A 26,613-nucleotide genomic window follows, 5' to 3' on the forward strand; every position below is an offset into this window, starting at 1 on the left:
AAGTAGAAAGACAGTAAAAGATAAAGGTCACAAGATTAAAATTTTCAATTCAAGAGCAATGGCTATATATCCTTTTGCAAATTTTTGAGAACCGAAGTGCTGAAGCGTATGTTCCAAATAAATGTTTTCTCGCTTTAAATGACCCTGGATGCAGCTATTTTCTCTCTCTCTCTCTCTTTTTTTTTCCGGATAAATTCCTCAGAATTCAGAATTAGGATTGAATAAAATCATAGTATGTTTAGAGCAGAAAATAACTACCGTCCAATTCGTTCTGCAGAAACTGAAGCCGGAGAGGCCGACAGGCTCAAGACCACCTCACGCGTCAGCAGCAGTGCCGAGGTTGGTCCCTAAGCTGCAGAAATCAGAATTCCACGTCTGATTTTTTAAAAATCTGCTTCTAGGGGATCCCTGGGTGGCTCAGTGGTTTAGCACCTCCCTTCGGCCCAGGGCATGATCCTGGAGTCCCGGGATCGAGTCCCGCGTCGGGCTCCCTGCGTGGGGCCTGCTTTTCCCTCTGCCTGTGTCTCTGCCTCTCTCTCTCTCTCTCTCTATGTCTATCATGAATAAATAAAATAAATAAATAAATAAATAAATAAATAAATAAATAAATAAATAAATAAAAGTATCTGCTTCTGAAAACTAAAAGACAAAATGGTGGTGACTTGTTATTCGCTGCTTGTCAATGTACTTATCATTCTTCTCTGAAAAATCCTCATAAAATTGTGGTTTTAGTTTAGTCCTGACCAGCCTGCTCCTGAGCTCCGAGGCAACTTGTCGCCTGCACCGTGTGATCTTCCCTCTGAGCAAGAGACCTCGGGGGACGGTTCTCTCTCTTCTTTTAAACTTTGCTCTAAGACTGGCTTCTCCCCTAGAGCAGCATGAACTCTCCTGTGGTTCTTGCCCATGTCTGGAGTTACTTTCTTCACCAAGGGAGAGGACTGTTTCTTGTCGGCAGCACCATCTCCTTCCATTACGTAACACACATAATCTGGAACCTTCCGATTGATGACACCCTTCCCAGGTACTTCCGCGCTGAACTGAATTTCTCACTTTCTGAATCATAACCCGGGCCTCATATACTATGAGGGACAGAACGGCTTCTTCCCACAGCTCCCTCCTGAACCCCTGGAATTGCATTTCCGGGGGGCAGTTGTGGTATGGACCGCACCCAAACACAAAATGCCTGCACATAACCAAATCCTGGGACCAAATGCAAAAATAAACAAGTGGGACTACTACAGACTAAAAAAGCTTCTGCACAGCAAAAGAAACCATCAAAACAATGGGGGATAATATTTTCAAATCATATATCTGCTAAAGGATTAATATCCAAAATGAAGAACTTACATAACTCAGTGGCAAAAAACACTCCAATTAAAAAATGGACAGAGCATATGAATAGATATTTTTTCAAAGAAGACATGCAGATGCTCACGTGTACATGGAAAGATGCTCAACATCATGGATCATCAGAGAAATGCAAATCAAAACCACAATGAGATATCGCCTCACACCTGTTAGGACGGCTATTCCCAAAAAGACAAGAAATAACAAGTATTGGAGACGATGTGGAAAAAAGGGAACCTTTGTGCACTGTTGATGGGAATGTAAATTGGTACAACCACTATGGAAAGCAGTATGGAAACTCCTCAAAAAATTAAAATATAACTACCATGTGATCCGACAATCCTACTTCTGGGTATTTATCAAAGAAAATGAAAACACTAAGTGGAAAAGATATGTTCACTACAGCATTATTTATAATAGCCAAGATAGGGGATCCCTGGGTGGTGCAGCGGTTCGGCGCGTGCCTTTGGCCCAGGGGGCGATCCTGGAGACCCGGGATCGAATCCCACATCGGGCTCCCGGTGCATGGAGCCTGCTTCTCCCTCTGCCTGTGTCTCTGCCTCTCTCTCTCTCTCTGTGACTATCATAAATAAATAATAATAAAAAAATATATAATAGCCAAGATATGGAAGCAACTTAAGTATCTACTGATGGATGAATGGTACGTATGTGTGCACGTACGTGTGTTTCTGTGTGCTTAGGTGTATGTGTACACACCGAAACATTCAGCCATGAAAGAGAATGAAATCTTGCCATTGGTGACAATACGGATGGACCTCGAGGCATTATGCTAAGTGAAACAAGCCCAACAAAGACAAATACTATATGACCTCTCCTATATATGGCGCCCAATATTCACAGAGAACAGACTGGTAGTGGTGGAGTCTGGGGAGGGGTGGTGGGAGGAATGGGTGAATTGTCTTTTTTGCTTGAGTTTAAATAAATTGAATAAAATAATAATAATAATAATAATAATAATAATAAATTTGGAGGCTCATGACTATAAGCCACACAGACTGCCACAGCCCCTTGTGTTACAGGCACAAGCAAGGTGACCAATGATATCTCCATCCGTTACACAAACCGTTATAATATATTTAATTTATCCGGGATGACTAAGCAGCCCAAACATAGTAAAAATAGTTTTACTCTCTTGCCTTCTTCTTTCACTTGCTATTTCCTGAGGTAGGTCTTATTCTTAACTGCTTTTTGAAAGTCCTATCCCACAGAACAGAGACCCGTGTGTGTGGCTCATCAGAGACCTACAGCAACAGTGGGAACTTTTATGGTTTAATTCATCCTGGTAACAGCAGGAAAACACAGTTGACGAGATGAGAACGTGATTTGAAAGTCTATTCCAAAGACTCTATCAGAGTCATAATAGTGACTCTTTGTTTTAGTCTGTGAGCCTGCCGTAAAGTACAGTCTTCTGTGTGGCTTAACCGACAGAAATTTATTTTCCAACAGTTATAGAGGCGGGAAGCTGAAGTCAGAGTGGCAGCATGGTCGGATTCTCGTGAGGGATCTCCTCCCGACCTGCAGGCGGCCGCCTTCTCGCTGCATCCTTGCACGATGGACACAAAGGGCAAGTTCTCTGGTGTCTCTTCTTATAAGGGCACTAATTCCATCATGAGGGCCCCATCCTAATGACATCATAACCATAATCGCTTCCCAAAGATCCCATCCCCAAATAACATCACAGTGGGTAGGGTAGGGCTTCAAGAGATGGATTTTGAGTAGATGCAAACATTCAATCTGTAACACTCTTAAAACCTCTAATTTTAGGGACGCCCGGGTGGCTCAGTGGTTGAGCTTCTGCCTTCAGCCCAGGGCGTGACCCCAGGGTCCCGGGATCGAGTCCCGCATCGGGCCCCCCACAGGAAGCCTGCTTCTCCCTCTGCCTGTGTCTCTCTGCCTCTCTCTGTGTCTCTCATGAATAAATAAATAAAATCTTAAAAAAAAAAAACACCTCTGACTTTAGAAATTACTAGAATGTAACTCAGTATTGGACATTATTCATTACTTTTGCTTTCTTCATAGAGAACCCATTTGAATTACATTTGCAGATGTCTGGAAAGTTCTACCTTAATATGACTTTGGTTACTGAATCCGGCTCATCTTTCTTGAAATAAGTCTATTATTGCACCCTTAAAAATTGCTATGCCTACAAATTATCTTCTCTCTCATCCATTCTATTTTTGTTTATTTTCCTCTGGAACTTACCGGCAATGCGGTATTGGACAATTTACTTAATGCTTCTAAGCTTAATTTTTTTCATCTATAAAATAGTGATAATAATACTACCTACCTTCTACATTTTTTTTTTTGAAACTTCAATGAGACAATCTAAGCAAACACTCAGTAATTGTTATTATTGTGTTGGTGATGGTACTGGTCATGAAAACAGTCGGAGAAGTAAGAGTATGCAGGAACTAGTAGTATTCTGAAATCTGAAATATTGCTTGGGCTTATCATCTGTCTTACTGATTGTGAAATAATAGGAATCTATGTTGTATTCTGTGCCTGGTTCCTGACAAAAATTTAAAACCCTTGTAATTTCCTAAGTGATAAGAGCACTGGGAGCATCTTTTGTTCTAATATATTTTGTCTTTGACCCTGTTTCCTGAGACAGAGCTCCTAAATCCTTTGGAATTTCCTGCATGATAAGAATATTTTTGGTCTAAGGAGGCAATGTTTGGTGGGCTCCTGGATAAGGTCACCAGAAAGAACAAGACATGATTATAAGCTTAGAATTTTCAGGTCCACACTCTTTCTTCTATGAAGGGGAGGAGGGCTAGAAATTGGGTGAATGACCAACCCTGCCTATGTGATCAACTCTCCATAAAAATCTCAAAAGCCCAAGGTTCTGATAGCTTCTGGTTGGGTGAACACGTCCCCGTACTGGGAGGGTGGTGCATCCCAATTCCACAGGCATCCCACACATTTGTTGACCAGAAATGTGAGAAATAAAGCATTCTGTGTGAGTGGTAAAGAAGAAGCACACTGGAGTGTTTCTTTGCATGAGACTGTTTCCTGAAGTATCGAATTACTACTCCTTTTCCCAATATGGCTTTATTTAAGTCATTATGTTTTGAATGTTATTACTTTCTCTTCCCCATCCTATTATTGCTTAAAAGATTGAAGTGTTAAAGGACTTTATTGATAACCTTGAACAGATTCTTCCTAAAATGTCTTAATGAATTTTAAAACGGAGTTGTAGGGTATTTCTATTTTTAGCTTTTTTTTAAAAAAAGGGTTTATTTACATATTTGAGAGGAGAGAGCTAGAATGGAGGGGGCAGAAGGAGAGGGAAGGAGAGAATCCTCAAGCAGACTCCCCACTGAGTGTGGAGCCTGATGCAGGGCCTGACCCCAGGACCCCAGGATCATGACCCAAGCCAACATCCAGAGTCAGCCCTTACCTGACTGATCCACCACCCAGGGATCCCTATTTTTTAGCTTTTTGAGGAACCTCCATACTGTTTTCCAGAGTGGCTGTTGATAACTTTTCTCTATTATTCATACGTTTGCTTCTCTTGATTACAGTTTAAAACAGTTTCTGAGGCTTTACACGATTGCTTTTTAGTTTCTTCGTCCGTTTATTAATTCATCCTTACAAACTTTACTCATCTAAACTTGACAATGCTCAAAAGTGAACTCTCAATCTTTCCCTGAAGACCTGCTTCATGGTGGCCTTCCCCTACTAAGTTAGTGGCAACTCCACTGCTCCCCAAAGTCTAAGCCAGAATCTCTGGGTTCACTGTTGTTTCCTTTCTTTTGTGTCACAGCCACGTTGCCACCGAATCCTATTTATTCTGTCTTCAAAATAAATCCAGGATGTGGTCGCTTCTCAGCACCTCCGAACCACCTCCCAGGTGAAAGCCACCGTCACTCTTCACCTAGGTTATTGTAGAAACCTCCTTCTTGGCCTCCTGCTTCCACTCCTGCCCTCCTGCAGTGAGTCTATTCTCAACACAACCCACAATGCACGTCCGGTCATGACACTCTTCTGCCCAAAACCCTCATGACTCCACTCAGAGTGAAGATGAAGCAGACACAATGGCTTTCACTCCTGAGGCACCTAGGCCCTTGCCACCTCCTTGGCCTTATTTCTTTTACTGTCCTCCCTGTACTGCTCATTCAACTTTTGCCTCATGGGCCTCTTTACTGTTCTTTACATTGGCTACAGCATCACCACTGCCACCATCACTCCTCAGCGGATATCTACAGGGTTAACTTCTCCAAGTTTTTGCTCAAATGCCACCTTCCAGATGTGACTGGCACTGTTTGCCTACTGAACTACACATGGTTCACCCGCTGGCCACAGGTGGAGGACACATATAACCAAAGACAGGTAGGTATAAACAGCCTAGAGTTGGTGTATATTCATTTTTGGGAAAAAAAAAAAAAAGCTATTCAGCTTAGTGTTATGAGACACTCAGGTTGATGATGACAATGATGGTAAGGATCATTTATTAGGTACTAATATAAAACTAATATAATATATATTTATAATATAAATAGTATTTTTATTATAAAAAGTACTATTATGTACTACGTACGATGGCAATTGCATCGCATGCATTATTTTCTAAAAAATCTCAATTCTGATGTTATGAGGTACTCTCTATCCCAATTACAGATGAAGCCTGTGAGGTGCCCTCAAAACTCTAAGCAGTACCTGTTTCTAAAGACTTCTTAAAACTGGACTGTGGAAGAGCTATCAGGAACACAGAAGTTATCCAGTAAAAATCAATACTTTGTATTGTATAATTCACTAATTAAGTCCTCTAAGTGATGCAAAAAAATTACTCCCTTACCTCTTTTTGCCTGCAACCCTCACCCCTTCATTCCCGTTTCCTCATCCAACCCCCTTTAAGCATGTGATAGTCATAGATAGTGACAATCTTCACGAAGAACCTTCGCGTTCATCTAATCATCAAATCCAAAGTCTTCATTTTTGAGCCAATAAAACTGAAGTGAACATACACACATAGTTCCTTCTTGAAGTTAATGTCTAGTTAATAGCAGAAGGGGCCACAATTTTTAAGAGTGATGTGACTTGGTTTTCAGTCCCAGAGTCTGCAGTGGACCCCTAATGAATTGGCTTTATGTGTTGATTATTAATATGCATGAACCGAAACATAGAAAGGGAAACTTTTTCCTAGAATGAGTTTCCATTTGCTGTCATAAAATATTGCTTGTTCTCCATTCTTTGCCTCTCCAGCTTCAGAGTTGTTCATGATTCGATTCTTAAAATCAGTTCCAGAAGAAAACCCTCCTTATCTCTAGGAAATTCATCAGTCCTCCTTTCTGACTCCATCTCTCTATAGACAAGGCACTAGATGGAACGTGACTAAAGCTCTCATTGAAGAATAGACCTGGAAAGTATAAAAAAGGAGAAACACTCTCCAAAGAATATGTATTCTCATCTTTTACTCACTTTATCCTTGAAACACAAAGAAAATTTTGCTGCCATATCACATCCACGACTAACATTTTTTTAACTCCAAGAATTTTCAAAAACAATCTCTGAGAAAATAATGAACTTTTATAACAAATGCTATGAAACCAGTTATGTCAAAAAAAGAAAAAAGAAACGAGTTATGTCTTTTTACCGTTTCCTCCTAAATATCCTTTATTATTTAAATATATTCTTTGAATGAGTTTGGCAGGAAAGATAATATCACTTGAACGGTACTTGTTTCAAGGACTAGTGGGGGCTTAAGGGAGGAAGAGATGCATGAAAAAATAGGAAGAAAAGTTTTTTTTTCCTACCCAAATATGAAGGGATTTTTTTTCCTTAAAATCTAGTTTATGAACACATTTTTAAAGCTAATCTCAATGGTGTTATTATCATTAGCAAGTGACGTTTACTTATGGGAAAATTAAGCAAAGTAATTAACATTCCTGATGAAAGAAACTTCCTCCAACATTACAACCACAGGCCTAAGAACCTTCAAGTACTTTAAAAGCAAAAAAAAAAAAAAAAAAAAAGCACTTTAGAAGCTCTATCACAGAAGCAATAATAGAATCGGTCATAGAAGCAATTCATTTTTAGTGGTACTAGAGCTATGTTTCAATAGCCAAGAAATTCAGAAATTCAGTGCTGGCTGGCCGTCCGCCCAACACACACGCAAACCCAAGGACCCTCAGAGACTGTCTCTCCTATTCTAAGTCCTTGGAAAAATCTTCAGTTTGAGTCTCAATAAGAAAAAATAACCCTCACTAGACACCATTTTTAAGTTTAGGATTGAAACTCTCAAACCTGCTTTGAATTGGAGAGACTGCAGCAATGTTGAAGAAGATAAAAATGAGATAAAATTCAGGTTATCTGCTCTGCTTTTCGATGGATGGATGAGGATTAGCCCCAGCTCATTACGGCACCTTAAATCTGTTTTTAACAATCAATTCTTGGGGATCCCTGGGTGGCGCAGCGGTTTGGCGCCTGCCTTTGGCCCAGGGCACGATCCTGGAGACCCGGGATCAAATCCCACGACGGGCTCCTGGTGCATGGAGCCTGCTTCTCCCTCTGCCTGTGTCTCTGCCTCTCTCTCTCTCTCTCTGTGACTATCATAAATAAATAAAAATTTAAAAAAGAAAAGAAACTTTAAAAAAAACAATCAATTCTTATACTAATTTCTAAAGGAGTGTGCTTATTCACTTTCCAATTGACATGTGTGACTCTAAGAAGATCTACTCGGCATGTGTCTACAAGCGAATCCGGTCATTTCATTTGCTTGTAATAATGCAATAATATATGCCCAGCACCACTTAGATCAACTTAACTTAAATCATCATTCAATGATTTCAGGTGACTTAAAAAACTTCCTTTATATGCAAGATGTAAAACTGTTCCACAGTGTGACAAATTCATCCGTTCCCCACCGTGCTCTAAAGAAGACTTTTTCATTATCAGGCATTTGGGTATTTCTATTAGGTATTTCTTACTCTCATAAGCTTAAGTACATTGATCAAGGAACCCAACAGATCACCCATAAAACAGGGTGGGCCCGTTGCTAGAAGCAACTATCCCTCATTGTGGCCCAGCCTACAAAACGGTTTGCATATATTGAAAGCAACGTGCAAACACTGGCACTAAATGTAATCAATCAAGTGCAGCAAAATAAACTCTATTTTCTTCTTTCTCATTCCACATCATACCTTTTTTATCTTTGATCTCATCCTTCTCTTCTGCATTCTTAAAACCTCTTATATTTTTTTTTACGTTTTCTAGTTTCTTTAGCTTCCATTGTCTTCCTTTCCTGACAATTCTTTCCCTTACTTAGGTCTACTGCACGCCATCTCTATCACCTGTACTCGTACCATGAGACAGCCATACTATGCCACAGAACTACAGACAGAAATGAATTTTACTTAATAGATTAGGGTAAAAAACCCTAAGCTAGAGCATGCTTTAAGGGGGAATACATTGTCAGGGGGCAGGTAACTTTCTTTTAAAAAAAAAATATTATTATTATTTTTCAGAGGGAAAGAGAGGGTGGGGAGGGGCAGAGGGAGGAGAGAGTCTTACGTGGGCTCCACTGTCACTCTGGGCTCAATCTCAAGACTCTGAGGTCATGACCTGAGCTAAAGGGAGTTGGATGGTTATAGCCCCCTGAGCCAGTCAGGTGTCCCGGAGCAGGTGACTTTCTATATTCCCTCTGGGAGGGTCGCTCCAACGAGCTCACTCGTGCCTATTAAGTAGAACTGACAATATGTAAATAGATCAATAGATCGGCAAAGTCAAACCCTACTGGAAATAACTTACAACAGCGACCCTCCGGGGGTCTCGCTAAGCCTCTGCCAGCTGGCCGAGGGGTGCGTGCTGACCTCCTCCTTGAGGCAGCGACCTCAAGCCTGACCACCATTTGGTCACAGGCAGCCGAGAAGCCTGGTGGGGGGGTGACCAGCACCTTCCACTGACACGCCCGGAGACTTGTTTCTAAGTCCCCGACGAGGGTCCATTTGGAGAGTTCCAGGCCGCTCTGGGTTGGTAGGACTCGTTCCCTGGGCGAGAGGAAGCCACAAATGGGGGAAAATCGTCGGTGATCAGCGTGGGAAAGAATCGAAGGTGCATCACCTCCACATACAGGCGCCGTCGTGTGTGTTTAGACCAAAGTTGAAACTGAGCTCCAAACCCCGAGAAGAGGGGTCCCAGAGAAGCAGAGGGATTTGGTTTCCACTTTCACAAGGCGTAGAGGGTACACAGGCCACCACGAACGACAGAGGAAGTGGCGACCACCGTCGGGGGGTGACGTGCGGCTGCCGGCGAGGCTGAAGCAGCAGACCCACTATCTTGTAGATCTTGGCTGAGGTTTTTACACACAGATGTTTAGACACCTGCTCGCGGGCGGGGGGCACGGGAGGGACCAGGACGCTTGCAGCAGCAGCACGGCATGATCAGATAAGCAGTTTAGAAAGCAGGAGCTGAGAAAAGCTGCTGAGATTCCTGGCACCTGCTACCTTCGGGGTATCTGATGGCTCGTCCTTTAACCAAGAAAGGCAAACACCCAAACGCACAGCTTTCAGGGGAAGAACGATGTGCAGGTTGGGGCAGTAAGCGGATCAGGTAACCGTCAAAACAAGTGTCTGCTTATCAACCTGAAAATAAACCCGTCGATGAACACAAGAGACGGTGCGTCCGGATCTTGTCAACGGCCGTCCGCCCAGGTCACGGGCCACGGGCTGGCCCTGCCTGCGACGGGGTAAGGGACAGGAGGCTCCGTGTGGGTCGGGCGTGTTCGGGGCCCACGCACGGGGCCACAGTGTGGGGGAGCGAGGGCTCAGGAGGGTGGGGCCCTGCCTACGGATGCAGCTGTCCGAGAACACGTGTGTGGGGGGTAATACATACAGGCCGTCGCCCACGCCTTGGTTGTGTTTGCTCCAAGTCTGCGTTTTCTCAACCATGCAGCTGTGTTTCTTGGAACACGGCATCTGATAAGCTGCTAACAGGTGTCCCATGAAGAAGGCTTCTTGTGCTCAGATTAGCTTGGGAAAGCTGCGGGCGACACCTGTCTCCTGAGAGTCCCCAAGGGCCCCAAGGACTGACTAACGAAGGCCCTGAGCAGTCCTACAGCAGAGTGACCCGTTCCGTTTTCTTAGCACAGCATTTTCCAAGTTATTTGACGTAAAACTCCTCCATTCAAAGAAAATTATGAATAAACTGAAGGGATATTCGTGTTTTAAAAAAACAAAACAAAACACTCTTTAGAAAAAGCTGAAATGTGTCCAGAGCAGCAGAAATGTACAGTGATAATGAGGAAAGTGACTTTAGTAAATACGGGCAAATCCAATACCAAATTTTCAGGTCAAATGTAATTCCTTGCAGGCCTAATCATTCCTGTAAATTATCCTCGAAGCTACATTAGCTCTCAAAGTTCTTAAGCAGGTACGTCTTTGTGTACAGATATTAACTTTATGTGATTTGCATTTTAAAAGAGGAGCAGCTTCCGGCTTTTCTGTACAAGCCGAGAAGCTATTAAAGCGTGCTCCAAGCATGTGCTGTCCCTTCAGTGACTGAAAGGTCTAATTTGCAATCTGAGGAATATGACACCTTTTGAATAATGCAAACTAAGAAAGTGCTAATTGGTTTCCATGGTCATACCTACAGCCTCATGAAAATGGATTAGGAACATAAAGAAAAATGCAAAATATATGACTGCAGAGCCATTTATGTTATAAATGAAAGACGAGTTGGGTGAAATGCCGAATAATAACAGCAATGGTTTTAATGATAGGCGATGAGCAGGATTTGCACCTGCTTTGCACCAGGCTCTATACACTATGTCCAACCCTTATCTGCAAAAACAAAGCCACACCAAACCCAAGGCTAGGCAAGCTACTCAATAAAAAAAAAAAAAACAAACAAATAAATAAATACAAATCATATTTGTATTTCTTGGGTTGCATTTCTTGAGCACATACTACGCATCAGGCGCTGTCGCACACATCTCACATCAGTAAGCCTCGTGGACCCTGCCGCAGCCTGCGAGATGGGAACCACCGTTGTCCCTGCTCCACAGGGGAGCTCACACGTGAGGCCAGGCCACCGTCTTGCTCAGCAGCAGCAGAGCCGGATGCATGGATGTCTCTGAACCACTTACTCTTTCTGCTTCTCTGCTACTTTGAGCCCACGAAGTTTGCACACTTTGCATATTCTGATTCCATACTAAATCGATATAATTTTAACAATATGTAGCAGGTGGCTTAGGTCAGAGCTTTTTCCTGACTTTAGGCAACTGTGTCCCTAGGGGATGTTGATACACCATCAGCTGGAGAAGCCAATGCCCCTACTTCTGTGTGTGATGTCTCCCTATATTCTCACAGTCTGGGCCTGAGGAATGTCACTTGAAGTTGCTTCTGTAGACAGTGACATACGCAGCAGTAAAGTGCTCAGTAAACACCAACAGCAGTTGACTCTTTGTGTCATATGCAGGAATTTCTGTCCTGATTTCAATGCTATATTGTCCAAATCTTAAGTAAAATAATTTCTTGAAAATTTTCTGCCCAGTTCTGTTTCTGTTTTAGCCAAACTGCTCTCCACATGCCTCTCGCCAGTTTGTGCCACCTGATGAGGAGCCCTGTCTGATGTTAGACTTTATTTCTCAGAGAAACATTATGTCTAGGGATGCCTGGGGGGCTCAGTGGTTGAGCATCTCCCTTCAGCTCAGGGCGTGACCCCAGGGTCCCGGGATCAAGTCCCGCATCCGGTACCCACAGGGAGCCTGCTTTTCCCTCTACCTGTGTCTTTGCCTTTCTCTGTGTGTCTCATGAATAAATAAATATATTTTTTAAAAAAAGAAGAGAAACGTTATGTCTAGATCAAAGGTTAAATTGACCCCTTTGCCACTGACCATTTCAGAGAATTGTGGAAGTCACATTTTAAGAAAGAACTTGAGGGGTGCCTGGACGGCTCAGTTGGTCCAATGTCTGACTCTTGGTTTTGGCTCAGGTCATGGTCTCGGGGGTCATAGGATCGAGCCCCACCTGGGGCTTCCCGCCCGGTGGAGAGTCTGCTGGAGCTTCTCTCCCTCTCCCTCTGCCCACCCCCCCCACCCAAGTTTGCTCTCTCTCTCTCTCAAATAATACATATATTTTTAAGAGGAAAGAAAGAAGAAAGAAAGAAAAGAAAGAAAGAAAGAAAGAAAGAAAGAAAGAAAGAAGAAAGAGAGAGAAAAAAGAAGAAAGAAAGAAAAGAAAGAAGAAAGAAAGAAGGAAAAGAAAGAAGAAAGAAAGAATGAAGAAAGAAAGAAGACAGAAAGAGAAAAGAGAGAAAGAAAGAGGAGGAACAGAGAAAGAAAGAAAGATAAAAGAGACAAGAAAGAAAGAAGGAAGGAAGAAAGATAAAAGAAAAAAGAAAGAAAAGGAAGAAAAAGAAAGAAGAGAAAGAAAGAAAGAAAGAAAGAAAGAAAGAAAGAAAGAAAGAAAGAAAAGAGGAAAGAAAGAGAGAGAAAGATAGGAAGAGAGAAAAAGAAGAAAAGAAAAGAAAAGAAAAGAAAAGAAAAGAAAAGAAAAGAAAAGAAAAGAAAAGAAAGAAGAAAGGAAGGAAGGAAGGAATAAAGAAAGAAAGAAAGAAAGAAGATGAAAGAGAAAGAAAGAAGAAAGGAAGAAAGAAAAAAGGAAGAAAAAGAAAGAAAGGAAGAAGAAAGAAAGAAGGAAGAAAGAAAAAAGGAAGAAAAGAAAGAAAGAAGAAAGGAAGAAAGAAAAAAGGAAGAAAAGAAAGAAAGAAAGAAGAGAGAAAAAAGAAAGGAGAAAAGAAAGAATAAAGAGAAAAGAAAAAGAGAGAAAGAGAAAAGAAAGAAGAAAGAAAGAAAGAAAGAAAGAAAGAAAGAAAGAAAGAAAGAAAGAAAGAAAGAAGAAAGAGGGATCCCTGGGTGGCGCAGCGGTTGGGCGCCTGCCTTTGGCCCAGGGCGCGATCCTGGAGACCCGGGATCGAATCCCACATCGGGCTCCTGGTGCATGGAGCCTGCTTCTCCCTCTGCCTGTGTCTCTGCCTCTCTCTCTCTCTCTCTCTCACTGTGTGCCTATCATAAATAAATAAAATTTAAAAAAAAAGTTTAAAAAAAAAAGAAGAAAGAAAGAAAGAAAGAAGAAAGAAAGAAAGAGAAAGAAAGAGGAAAGAACAAACTGGAACAAACTAAACAAGCCAATGAAGCGAACGCGGAGTTACGGTCGAGGGTATCAGAAGGCTCAGCGCAGCAAGCAGGGAACCGACCTTGCTGGGAGCTTCCCCTAAGGCAAGGCGGCGCCCAGCACTTCACGACGTCTGTGAATTGCTCAGAATCACGCAGGAGGGAGGTCATCACGACTTCCCCTGACAGACGTCACGGAGAGCGGGCGACATGCCTGGGGGTGACGCAGCTGTCGGCGGAGCTGGGACTTGAACCCAAGTCTGGCGTAAAAGCCTGCTGTGCTTCCTACTATATCACATCCCTTCCTGAGCTTTAAAGTTGGACAAAAGCTGCTTTCAAGTGAGGTCACTGCGAAGAGGCAGGAGGCCTGATCTCGTTAGCTCCGTGACGGAGCGTGGCAGCCACGGCAAGGGCATCACGTTCGACACGAGAAAGCAATACTTGCCTGGTCGCTCACCCGTCTCAAAATGTGCAAGTCGCACGTGGCCTCCGGAGTTTGCACTTCCTGCCACGAAAGGGTCTAAAAGGAAGCTGAAGTGCCCAGGCCTCCTCTGTTCTCTGAAACTATTTAAGATTCTAGACAAAATGCATATTCCCTAGGAAACCCCTGATACCAAGGACGCTTCTGCCGTGATCCCCCTTTCTCCATCCTGTCCCAGCGGCGCGACCTAGAGGAAGTCAGACACCGCTGTGCAAAGCAGGGACATATCACCTTCCAGGCCCGGTTGCCAGGGGGGTGGATGAGGGAAGACACGGGAAAAGCGTGACCTACCGCAAAGCTCACAGCGCCTTAGCGGCCTCTCCCTGGGGGTGCACGAGGTCCGAGTGTGTCAGGGCCGAGGCTCTTCCCGTGATGTCCACTTGGATCAAGCCGGACACAGAGAAGGAAGCGCCCGCAGGTGCAGGGCTCTCCCCTCACCTGTGTGTCTGGATCCATCACATGGGTGCATTTGCCGCCGACCTGCGTGTCTTCCTGCTTGCTCGCTCCCAAAGAAGACCATGCACTGTCCTTCTGCGTTGCTCTCGGGGATTTTAATGTGCGTGTTTAGAAGATTCTATGCAAGAGCATCAGTGAAGTAGCTTTTCCATGTCCTCCATGTCCTCTAACTTTTCCATTGGTGCATTGAATAGAGCATAATGCTACTGTTTCTTATAATAATCACAGATACGCAATTCTGTCTCAAAGAGGGGTTTTTTTTTCCAGTTGCTAAAGTCCGTTGCCTTTATTTAATATAGAAAATGTTCTAATGAGAGACTCTTAACTCTGGGAAACGAACAAGTAGTGGTAGAAAGGGAGGTGGGCGGGGGATGGGGGTGACTGGCTGACGGGCACTGAGGGGGGCACTTGATGGGATGAGCACTGGGTGTTATGCTATATGTTGGCAAATTGAACACCAATAAAAAATAAATTTATAAAAAAAAAAAGAAAATGTTCTAGACACACGTAGAGAATCAGTGTTGTGGAACCAGCAGATCTTTCTGCCATAACCCTACTTTCTGATACCGGAAGACTTTTAAAAGAGAAATAAATACATTCAAAATATATGACGACTAAAGTGTGTGGCTGTAAGTTCTTAAATCCTTCTGAAGTTCAAATAAATATTGATAAGAGAAGATGTCGTTAAAGAGATACTCATACATATGGTTTTAAAGAGTATAATCTGGTGCTTAAATTAAGGAAACTTGCAAGACTGTTATTTGCATACAGGGAAAGAGTAGTGATAGGAAATGAAAACTCTATGAAAGTCTGATTCCATTTGAAATGAAAATAAATCCATCCTTTAAAACCTTCTGTCCAGGCAGCCCGGGTGGCTCAGGGGTCTAGCGCCGCCTTCAGCCCAGGGCCTGACCCTGGAGATCCAGGATCGAGTCCTGCATTGGAATCCCCTGCATGGAGCCTGCTTCTCCCTCTGCCTGTGTCTCTGCCTCTCTCTCTATCTCTCATGAAAAAATAAATAAAATCTTTTAAAATAAAAAGAAGGTCAAGCAAAACATCAAAAAATAAAAATCTAAAGATTTTCGTAATTTGGACCTTACCTTCTCTAAGCACATACATTTGACAACAGAGGAAAATAAGTATTCATGGTTCGTAAGAAAGCAAAATAATCCTGAAATAATGCAGATGCACAAACACATACCCATCCACACACAATCTGGAATGTTTACATAGGCACAAATACCTACACGTATAAATGTCACATAAAATAGGGGGAATTTAAAAACAAACAGTGGACATCTATTGTGCATGTCTTTCGAGGCCTCTCCCGCACACCCGGGTGTCATAAAACGACACCTCATAGGGGATCCCTAGATGGCTCAGCGGTTTAGCACCTGCCATCGACCCAGGGCGTGGTCCTGGGGTCCCAGGATCGAGTCCCGCGTCGGGCTCCCTGCATGGACCCTGCTTCTCCCTCTGCCTGTGTGTCTGCCTGTCTCTCTGTATCTCTCATAAATAAGTAAAATCTTAAAAAAAAAATTAAAACGACACCTCAAGTCTACCTAGAGTCACGGAGTCCTAGGTGTATGTCACATGACACCACTATGGTGAACGCAGCAGAATAAATGAAAACAGGTTTTCTTTTTCTGAATGAGCTCAAGAATATTTTGTCACACCCATTCTGATAAAATTATATAGATTTTTGTTTAACCTGGGTGGGGTCATATGCAAAACGTCACAGAAGAAATACCAGGGCGCTCGTTGAGCGTCCCACCGACAACTCTGTGACAAGGCAAAGCAGGCCTACGCTGAAATAGTGAATTCTAAACACAGTTTTCAGCCTCTCCAGCGTATTACGATCCATCCGTCACTGTTACCCTGCAAGTTACCTGGTTTCGGACGTAGTCTAACGCGTCGGCTGCGCTATATTCACTAATTTGGGCGGATGCCATTCAGAAATAAATGGTCCTCAGTTTGCATCCATATAAATATGAGGAAGTCCTGGTCATGAATCAAAATTCCAGCAAGTAACTGTTGAACCTCTAGTACCTCGTGGGCACGTGCAATTGAATTTTAAGATGAAGCATTAAGGAAAAAAAAGAATTGAGGCCCCAGAAACTCTCCGAAGGATAGAATATAAAATAGAAAAACAAAATAATAAGTAAATAAATAAATAAATAAATAGATAGATAGATAAATAGATAAATAAATAGATAAGTGAATAGATAAATAGATAGATGAATAAATAAAAATAAATGAATAGATAAGTAGATAGATAAATAAACAAATAGATAAATAGATGAATAGATGAATAGATGAATAAATAAAAATAAATAAATGAATAGATAAGTAGATAAATAGATAGATAGATAAATAGATAAATAGATAAATAGATAAATAGATAAATAGATGAATAGATGAATAAAAATAAATAAATAAATAGATGAATAAATAGATGAAAATAAATAAATAAATAATTAATTAATAATTAACAATATAAAATAGAGAAGGAAGCAAAGATTCCATTAGATCATTAGCTTCCTATGAGGCAGGAAGATAAAACAGAACGAGCTCTGGAATCGGACCAAACTGGATTCTAATCTTACTTGTCCCATCGGCTGCTGCGAAACTTGCTGTGAAACAGGTGACGACGCGGCGCGGGCTACAAAGATCACGCGTGACGGGCGCTGAAGACCTCCTTAGACCTCCTTTGCACGCTAGTAGCTGCTCAATAAACGATGAGATCCCTCTCATTAATAGCTTGATTGGTAACAGCTGCAAAACACTAACTGATGTCCTCTAGGTATTTTTCTAAAAAAACCGATCACTGTAGTCTCCACATGAAAAAATCCCTCCTCAGCGCCGGCTGAGTGAACGAGCAGGGAACGGAGCCTCACCTACGGGCCACGTGCAACAGGGACAAGGTCAGGGCGCATCCATCTGTCTCAATTCTTCGGAGGATTTCCCAAAAAGGAAGTTTTACCCTTTCCCCACCTTTTTATCTGTCTTTGTGGTTGTCTGAATGCTTCAGGGGCAATGTCACTGCTCCCGACTGCAAGCACCATCCCAGAGACGGATCTGATCTCTTCATTCTTTCATTAAATCACGCAACAGGATCAGGACGTGCCTAGGGTGCTTGCGTGGTCCTGAGACGTTCCGGGAGGTCACGGAGCAAACGACTGGCGGGTGCTTGCACAGCAAAGCAGGGCTTAGGGCCTGGTAACGCCAAGCTTCTGCGGTGACAGCAGACCCCACAGGCTTCCCCGGCGTCCCTAACCAGGTAGGCCGCTCCCCACTTTCCACCACCAACAGCTGACACGTCCGAGTTCCTCGTGGCACGCTGACCTTGCCACGTCTTCATTCACCGCGAGAGGCGGCGCTGGGAGGAACCCTGAGTGGAAGACACCGTGACCACGGGGCGCACCGGAGTCCTGCTTTGCTCCTCCCTTATCTAAGTCACACGACGTGGGATGTGGCTTAGGAGGTTCTCAGTTTTCTCCTTCATCCCAGGACACGAGAAGTGGGTTACCAGGACACGGGCTTTGCGGTCAGGAACGTGGGGCTCTGTCCTTTGGTTGCCCCACGTATGAGCGCCGTGGCTTTGTGCAGACCACTAGGCGGCTCTTTATATCTCAGTTTCTCAATTTACAAAGCGGCCAAAAGAGGAACATTGTAGGCTAATGTGATAAGGACCAGTGAGGCAATCTCTCTAATGCACTTATCAGAGCATAAGGCACTAGAACCTTCCTCTTCTCCTCCTCCTTCTTACTATTATTTTACGATTATCCACTGTCTTTCTTTTTTTTTTAATTTTTTAAAGATTTTATCTATTTATTCATGAGAGACACAGAGAGATGCAGAGACCCAGGCAGAGGGAGAAGCAGGCTCCATGCAAGGAGCCAGACGTGTGACTCGATCTCAGGACTCCAGGATCACACCCTGGGCCAAAGGCAGACGCTCAACCGCTGAGCCACCCGGGTGTCCCGTATCCACTGTCTTTCATGCCTACATTTGTAAGCCTCTCTACAGGGACCTTACCCTGAAAGTCAGGAAGATACGGTGACAAATCAGGGAACAAGAACAGAAAATATAATTCAGATCTAAAAGAAGTCAGAGGAGAGAGGAACTACCAAATGTAAAATAGCAAGAAAGGATAACTTAGAACACAAAAGTAAAAGGGTGAGGGGGTCCCCAGGTGGCTCAGTGGTTTAGCTCTGCCTTTGGCCCAGGGCGTGACCCCAGGGTCCTGGGATCAAATTCTGCATCGAGCCCCCCGCATGGAGCCTGCTTCTCCCTCTGCCTGGGTCTCTGCTTATCTCTCTGTCTCTCATGAATAAATAAATAAAATCTTAAAAAAAGGAAAAGGGTGAGTACCAAGCAAAGACACCAGGTTCAGTCGGGATGCTGGAGTGCTCAGATGGGAAGTGAGCAGCTATGTGTCTAAATGAAGACGCGTTGCATGAGCAGGACCACCTGATGCGTGGGAGGCATTGTCTCTAATGCATGCAAATAGATCTTATCCAACGACTTTAAAAACGGGCTACATGCTATTTCATGAAATTTGAGTCCACATCTATAAATAAGACACAGACTTCTTGCCCCCTTTAAATCTCATGCGGGGATGGGGCGGAGAATTCAACTCCAAATTCTGTTAAAAAGACGGGCACTGAGGGGGACACTTGACGGGATGAGCACTGGGTGTTATTCTATATGTTGGCAAATTGAACATCAATAAAAAATAAATTTATAAAAAAAAAAACCCCAGGTCAAAGCGCAAACGACATCGTGGCCACATGAAAACTATGGCGCTCCGTGCAGCTAGCTGGAGAGTTCTGGGATTGGAGTTTCCTGGTAAGAAACAATCCAAAGGGACAACGGACACAAAACCACACAGGTTCTTGGGAAGCTCACCACAAAGAACGTTCACGCCAAATGTACCCTGTTTCTGTGCATTTGTTTCACAGAAACCTGAGATTTCTATTGCTTTAAAGATAATGGTGGGGTGGGCGCCTGGGGGGCTCGGTCAGTGGAGCGTCTGACTCCTGATTTCAGCCCAGGTCAGGTCCTGGGATCGGGCCCTGCGTGGGACTCTGTGCTCAGCGGGAGCCTGCTTGAGGTTCTCTCCCTCCCTCTCCCTCTGTCCGCACCCCCCCCCCCACGCACTCTCTCCTCTCCCTCTCTCTCTGAAACAAATAAATAAACCTCTTAAGAGATAATGCTGGGGAAAAAAAAAGAAAAGAAATACTGCCTGGAATCTAAAAGGAAGGAAATGCAGATGTTATCAGTGCAAAGCAACATTCAAACCAAAACATAACAAACAACCAAAACAACACAAAAATGCTTCTTCTCCCTAACAGAATGCTCTCCCAGGACAAGACCTCAGAGGCTCCCGGGGGGCCAGGGCGGGGGGAGGAGTCACGCCTGAAGCAGACAGCCTCGAGGGTCAGAGACCAAAAGGCAGTGGTAAGTCTGCGACATGTCCGGTTAATGGGGAGAGAAACCCACAATTCTGGCAAAGAAGGAAAAGGGAGAGATCCCTGAGTGTCTCAATGGTTTAGCGCCTGCCTTCAGCCCAGGGCGAGACCCTGGGTCCCAGGATTGAGTCCCACATCCGGCTCCCTGCATGGAGCCTGCTTCTCCCTCTGCCTGTGTCTCTGTCCCTCTCTCTCTCTCTGTCTCATGAATAAATAAATAAAATCTTTAAAAAGAAAGAAAAAGAAGGAAAAGGGAGGGAAAGAAGAATATCCTACACGCCCACCTCCCTGATTTCAGAATCAGTCAAAAAAAAAAAAAAAAAGATATTTTGGGAGAAAACTGAATTCTCTGTTGCTGAACTTGTTTTCCTTTTGTAGAATCAAATAAGCATTAGGCAGAGGTCTTAAAAATCAAAAGGGGAGATTCCTACTGATTGCACCCAAACCGGAAATAACCACATTCCTGCTGATTGCACCCAAACCCGAAATAATCACGTTCCTGTCTGCTCACCACAGGTAGGACTCTGAATCTGACCCTCCGGCTCCCACTCTGCCACCAAGGCATCGTAGGTGTCGACTGATTTTCATTTCACTGAGAACTCGCGTTGCCCTGATTCCTGGGTCTACACGTGCGGCACTAACGTGGCTACGACATAACGGACGCGACAGCTTGCGCGTGAGCAGCGGGAGGGATGCGGCGCATCTTACCTGGAACACGCCTGGCCTCTAAGTCAGCTTAGTGCTGGGCCCCACGTATCATGAGCACGGGGCGCTCCGCTCAGAGCTCACCCCCACGCTGGGCGCTGACACTTATTTTCCAGAGTATCGGCGACACGGATATAGCTAGACTTCTCAGCCGACGCAGACTTCCAGCTGAACGTAACCACAGCAAGTCTCATTGGGAATGACACCATGCAACTATGAAGGATTTACGATTCTTCCCGAATAAGATAGGACGACAGCAACAGCAGCAACAGTAACACGCGACAGATATTTAAGAGACGTAGCGGAAAATGAGGATAAAGGCCTCATTAGAACCCATCAACACTGATCTTTCTGTATGAACACGAGCTGCTTTGAATCACCTTATACCCCCCCTTAAGTCAAAATGCAAAGACGTAAGGATCAGGAAATACCAGCCAGCAGTGCAGGTGCCAGCATCGCCACGGTGTCTGCTCAAATGAGTGGGTCGCGAGGGGTCCTCGATGGGGGGCAAGGTGCAGGGCGAGCGCCCGTCTCTTCCCCGGGGGTGTCTCCACGTCCCATCAAGAGAACAACTTATTGAGACTCACAAACGGGGTTCTCTACGGTTTTCGTACTTTATCATACTACGCAAGTATCACGAGGTGGTGATCTTCACAGGCACAAGATCATAGCTGTGACTACTCCGTCAGAAGATGAAAAAATAAATAAATAAAAAATAAAAATAAAAAATAAAAAATAAAAAAATAAATAAAAAATAAAAATAAAAAAAAAGAAGACGGCACACGGTTGTTTGGGATTCATAATGAAGCTCAAAAACAGTTTATTCTATTTCATACTCTTATTGGCATTAAAACACTGTATGACTTCCTAAAGATCGCTGTCTCGTCTTCTATGTCAAAATAAATCATATTTGCACTCAAAATTACCTGGGATCTACTGCCTGCTTCACTAGGAGTCTGCTTTTTTTTTTTTTTTTTGTATTTGTTTTGTTTTGTTTTGTTTTTGTTTTTTGTTTTTCTTTAGGAGTCTGTTTTAACTTATGTCTTACATGTAACAGAAGAGCAACCGAATGAGCTTAAAAAAAAAAAAAAGAGAATAATCAACTACTCAACTCACCCACCTGCAAACATATTCCAAACCTAGAACCTTGCTTGGCTTAGAAAGTGACATTTTAATAAGTAGCAGAAAAAAAAATATTTAAAAAAGGAGAATAATCAACTCACCCACCTGCAAACATATTCCAAACCTAGAACCTTGCTTGGCTTAAAAAGTGACATTTTAACAAGTAGCAGAAAAAAAAAAATATTTAACAGCATGCTCATCATTTCGGTTGCTCGCACCAAAGCACCTGGGCACTTTGGGGACCGTGTAGGTCTCCCCGACGACGGGCCGTGAACTTCACCGTGAAGTTGGATGAACGATCGCTGCTTCGCTGGGCCTGCAGCCGCGGAGACCACGGGCCGGCCCGGGTGACCTCTAAGCGGCTGCGAGAGCCGGACCTCCCGCCCCGAGGTCTCAGCCAGAGGCCCAGGCTACTCACCCGACAGCACTTCTGCGGACAGACACACAGACAGACAGACGAGACCCACCTCAGGCTGAGGGCGAGCAGCTGCTCCTTGGACCTCAGTAGCTCCCCAACGGTGAAGCTGGCATAGCCCAGGAAGCTGCGCTGGAAACAAGAAGGCACAGGCTCCCGTTAGCTGCGAGTGCTCGCCGTCGCCGTCGCACCGACCCTACCAACGCCCCGAGAAGGAAGCGCCGAGCCCGGTCGCCTGCGAGTATTTCCCGGGCAGAGACACAGTCACCCCGACGGAGGCGCAGTGGCACGTCCTCCTCCGGGGGGGAGCCCAGGGGTGCAAGCCCAGGGGTGCCCGGGCTTCCTTGTCATTAAAAGCAGAGAGGCCGGCGGCCTGGGAAATCACCAGATCCAGCGGCCAGGACCTCCCTGCAAACTGACTTTCTTCCGCGCCGAAACCGAGGCCGAGGACGGATGACAGACTTTTGATATATTTACCGGAGCCGCCGCCGTCCCGATCACAAGTCCCCAAGCCCCTGGGGCAGCGCCCTTGGACTCCACATATAAGCAACTCTGTTGGCTGCAGCTATTTTTATGTGGGACTCTTGTGCAAGTTATAAATAGAAACGCTGTGCTGCTCCCCATCACGGCGACGCCGGAGAGCATTTGTTTCCTTTTGTCGTTTCTACACGAGCAGGGGACGATTTCAGCCCAGCACACGGGAGAGAGAGGTACTTGTCGGTCACATTTTCTAAAATTGCTTTCTTGACCTATCACACTGGCCGGGGACTATCTATGAATATCTCCCCTCTACGCTCGCGGACTCGTGATGTAAAGAATAAAACTCCAAATTGGTTTTCCTCTTCCAGGATGTAGATCTTTGTCCCTCTTTAATATTCCCGGCTGCTTCTGATTTAAAGTCACGATGCTACGGTCCACCATAAATAGTATTTCTCGTTTCCCCCTCAAGGTCTGGAAGCGACCACGAACCTATCAAACCCAGACCATCCAGGCCACTGCTGCCCAACACACTGTGATGCTTCACAAGAAGTCAACACTACATCTTCTAGAAAATTCTATCCTCAAGCAATTCTATTTGTTGCAGGTGTGCACCGGATCGAGAGCCTGGGCTTGAGGAGCCCGGGGACGATTCAGGGAAGACTGTGCAGTTATTTTGTACAAAAAAAGGCTGCAGCCACACTTCACAGCTGTTAAGCTTAAGGAATAAAAAATAAATAAAAAATAAAAAAAAAAAGCTTCGGGTCCAAATTTTTCTCCCCCTTTCCAATTTAGAATTTTTTTTTTCAAGAAACCTAAAGGCGAGCATCTGACATATGACCCAGTTCTAAAGTTGGAGATGCTTGCACTAGGAAGCATAAACCCAATACACTAACTGGAAACCCGAAGAGCCTAGACACCACCTCGCCGAAGCCAGGAGACTATTATGGGGCTAAATTACCAGGCGAAGGACATCAGGTGAAAATACTCTTTGGGGGAAAAAAGCTCTGATGAGACGTCAATGTGTGGGAGTCAAGACCGGAAAGGCGGTGCAAGCGCTCCATGAACCAAGCGTGAAGGAATTTAGGGTGACTTTCCAGCAAAGGGCAGAGAAGAGCCTGGGAACGACCCGGCTGGACCAAGGCATGAATGACGCTTCCTCAGAGACAGGATGGATGGAGGATGTTCCCAGAACATCGTCAGGAGCACCCCTTCCCCAGCTATCCACTCTGCTTTTCTCTATTTCTTGTCCTGTTGTATTTTTCTTTACTGGCACTCACCACCATATGACATACATATGTCTATTTAAGTCAAATTAAAATATATATTAAAATATGTATACTTGGGCAGCCCGGGTGGCGCAGCGGTTTAGCGCTGCCTGCAGCCCAGGGTGTGATCCTGGAGACCCGGGACCGAGTCCCACGTCAGGCTCCCTGCACGGAGCCTGCTTCTCCCTCTGCCTGTGTCTCTGCCTCTCTCTCTCTCCTCTCTGTGTATTCTCGTGAATAAATAAATATTAAAAAAATAAAATAATAAAATACGTATACTTGCTTATTGTGTAACTCCCTTGAAAATAACTGAGATCTGAAGCCCCACAAGGAGCCTTCCTTTGTGTTCCCACAGACTCCGACGGCCCAGCGCGTAGTAGGCCATGTGATAAACACCCGCTGACAGAGAAGGAATGAACGACTGGCATCAAACCTAGCGTGTCAGCCCGTCGCCGTGGTGGAGATGGATGTTAGAAGGTTCTCTCTGCAGGCATCTACCAAGTGCTATGGTTCGCTGAAACGTGGGAAACTTGATGGGATGAGCACTGGGTGTTATGCTGTATGTTGCCAAATTGAACTGCAATCAAAAAGAATATGTAATAAAAAAATAAATAAAATAAAATAAAATAAAATAAAATAAAATAAAATAAAATAAAATAAAATAAAATAATAATAAAATAAAATATAAAATAAAACAAATAAAATAAAATATAAAATAAAACAAATAAAATAATAAAATAAAATATAAAATAAAATAAAATAAAATATAAAATAATAAAATAAAATAATAAAATAAAATATAAAATAAAATAAAATAAAATATAAAATAAAACAAATAGGGATCCCTGGGTGGCGCAGTGGTTTGGCGCTTGCCTTTGGCCCAGGGCGCGATCCTGGAGACCCGGGATCGAGTCCCACATCAGGCTCCCGGTGCATGGAGCCTGCTTCTCCCTCTGCCTGTGTCTCTGCCTCTCTCTCTCTCTCTCTCTGTGACTATCATAAATAAATAAAAATAAAAAAAAAACTTTAAAAAAATAAAATAAAATAAAAAATAAAACAAATAAAATAAAATAATATAATAAAATTTAAAATAAAACAAATAATAAAATAAAATATAAAATAAAACAAATAAAAATAAAATAAAATAAAATAAATAAAAATAAAATAAAATAAAATAAAATAAAATAAAATAAAATAAAATAAAATAAAATAAATAAACATAGGAAATCAAAACGACTTTTGTGTGCGGACTGGACTGTGTGTCATTGCCGCAAAGCTCGCCGTAGCCTCTGGTGTCTAAACAGATGTCTCTCTTGCTTCCTCTTTCCCTGATTATTGGGTTTTAAACTCCTACTCCTCACCCTTTCTCCTCGCTCGAAGGAAGCTCTGAACTCATAGAGACTTCATGATGCCTCAAAATCTCACAGTATTTTCTCTCCGCCTTTTGAGATTTCGAAGGTATGGATGGTTTTGGGGATTCACAGAACAGAGTGCACATGTCACGACTGTGACTGAGGCCTTTTCATCCATGAAAGTGGCAGATGCCGCAGACTGGAATGTCGCAGGGAGGGACAGGTGGAGTGGCTATTTTCAAACATGAGCAACACACACAGCACGAGGCACAGCTGCTTGTAGAGTCGGGACCTCAGCCCCTGAATGTCCTGGGCTGTCCACCGCAGAGCCAAGCCCGGTGCCCAGGACAGCGGGGTCGCGTGGCACGCCTCCTGCCTCCATCTGGGTGCTCGCAGCGGGCCTAGGGCAAGGCCCCCGAGTCAGACTTTCCATCATCACTGGCAGCGACATGCCTCATCGCAAAGGATAAGAGGGTCTGCAGAAACCACTCAACTTGTTAAAGACTAATTTACATAATGACATTATTAAAAACATGTCAAACCAGAGGAGGTGTTATTTAGGTATAAATATGATCTTATTCATTATACAAATAAAGTGCATTGGTGAAACCCACAAAGACCGCGTCTAACCGTTCCGCACTGCGTCACTAACGGTGGAACTTGCCTGTATATTTACTTTCTAGCATGTGTTTAGGGATTTGCTTCACCTCAATATAAATAAAACATCTCATTCATTTGCATGAATATTCACTGGCCTCCTGTAAAAAGAATGAATCAGAGGGAAACAGTCTCTGTCGCTGAAACCTAAGTCCCCACGGAGGGAAAAGAGCACACTAAGGCTAATGTAAGAGAATAACTTAATCTAAAGCTATTTTATATCTTTGCTGTCACTGTAGACATAACCATAACATTTGAGAGAGGTTTTTCGAAGATTTTTATATTTCAGACACAACTCAAGGAACGAGCCTTTCCAGCTCTTCTTCGGGGCTGTTTCTAACATTCTCGTCGTAAAGGTTTTAAACTGGAAGCTCTAATATCAGTGGAAAAATTTGAAAGACGAACAACAACAACAGAAAAATTAGAGTCTCAGTGAAGTTGGAGCTCAGAGGTCTGGAGTGTCATGTTAAATGTTATTCTGTCCAGAAAATGGAAATCTGGGCCATTAAATCACTCCTCCCGGCCCCCGGACTGGCTGTCCCCAGCGGGGACTGGCAGGCCCTGTTTGTCGTCACACGTCTGTGGTCTGGAAGGAGTCCCTACACCATCCCCAGGCCTGACCGCGGTACGAGGAAAGGCGCAGGCGGGAACCCCATCCTTCTCAGAGTTGTGGTCCTGAGAATCAAAGTGAGCAAAGCACTTAGCTCGTGCAAGTGCAAGGACTTA

General features: G+C 43.8%; 1 protein-coding gene across 7 annotated transcripts in view; it reads right to left on the bottom strand.

Annotated features, from left to right (window-relative positions):
- The window catches only part of INPP4B (inositol polyphosphate-4-phosphatase type II B), a 707,856-nt gene that overhangs the window by 219,055 nt on the left and 462,188 nt on the right, over positions 1–26,613 (bottom strand). For 6 of the 7 annotated variants that reach the window (XM_041758016.1, XM_041758014.1, XM_041758011.1 and 3 more), the window contains one exon: positions 22,186–22,265. In XM_041758016.1, the coding sequence (XP_041613950.1) occupies positions 22,186–22,265 (80 nt within the window). Of the gene's footprint in view, positions 1–22,185; positions 22,266–22,610; positions 23,095–26,613 lie in introns of those variants that run through there. The other variant, XM_041758017.1, reaches the window with a different exon arrangement.

Source organism: Vulpes lagopus, chromosome 6, assembly GCF_018345385.1.
Source record: "Vulpes lagopus strain Blue_001 chromosome 6, ASM1834538v1, whole genome shotgun sequence".
Taxonomy (NCBI): domain Eukaryota; kingdom Metazoa; phylum Chordata; class Mammalia; order Carnivora; family Canidae; genus Vulpes; species Vulpes lagopus.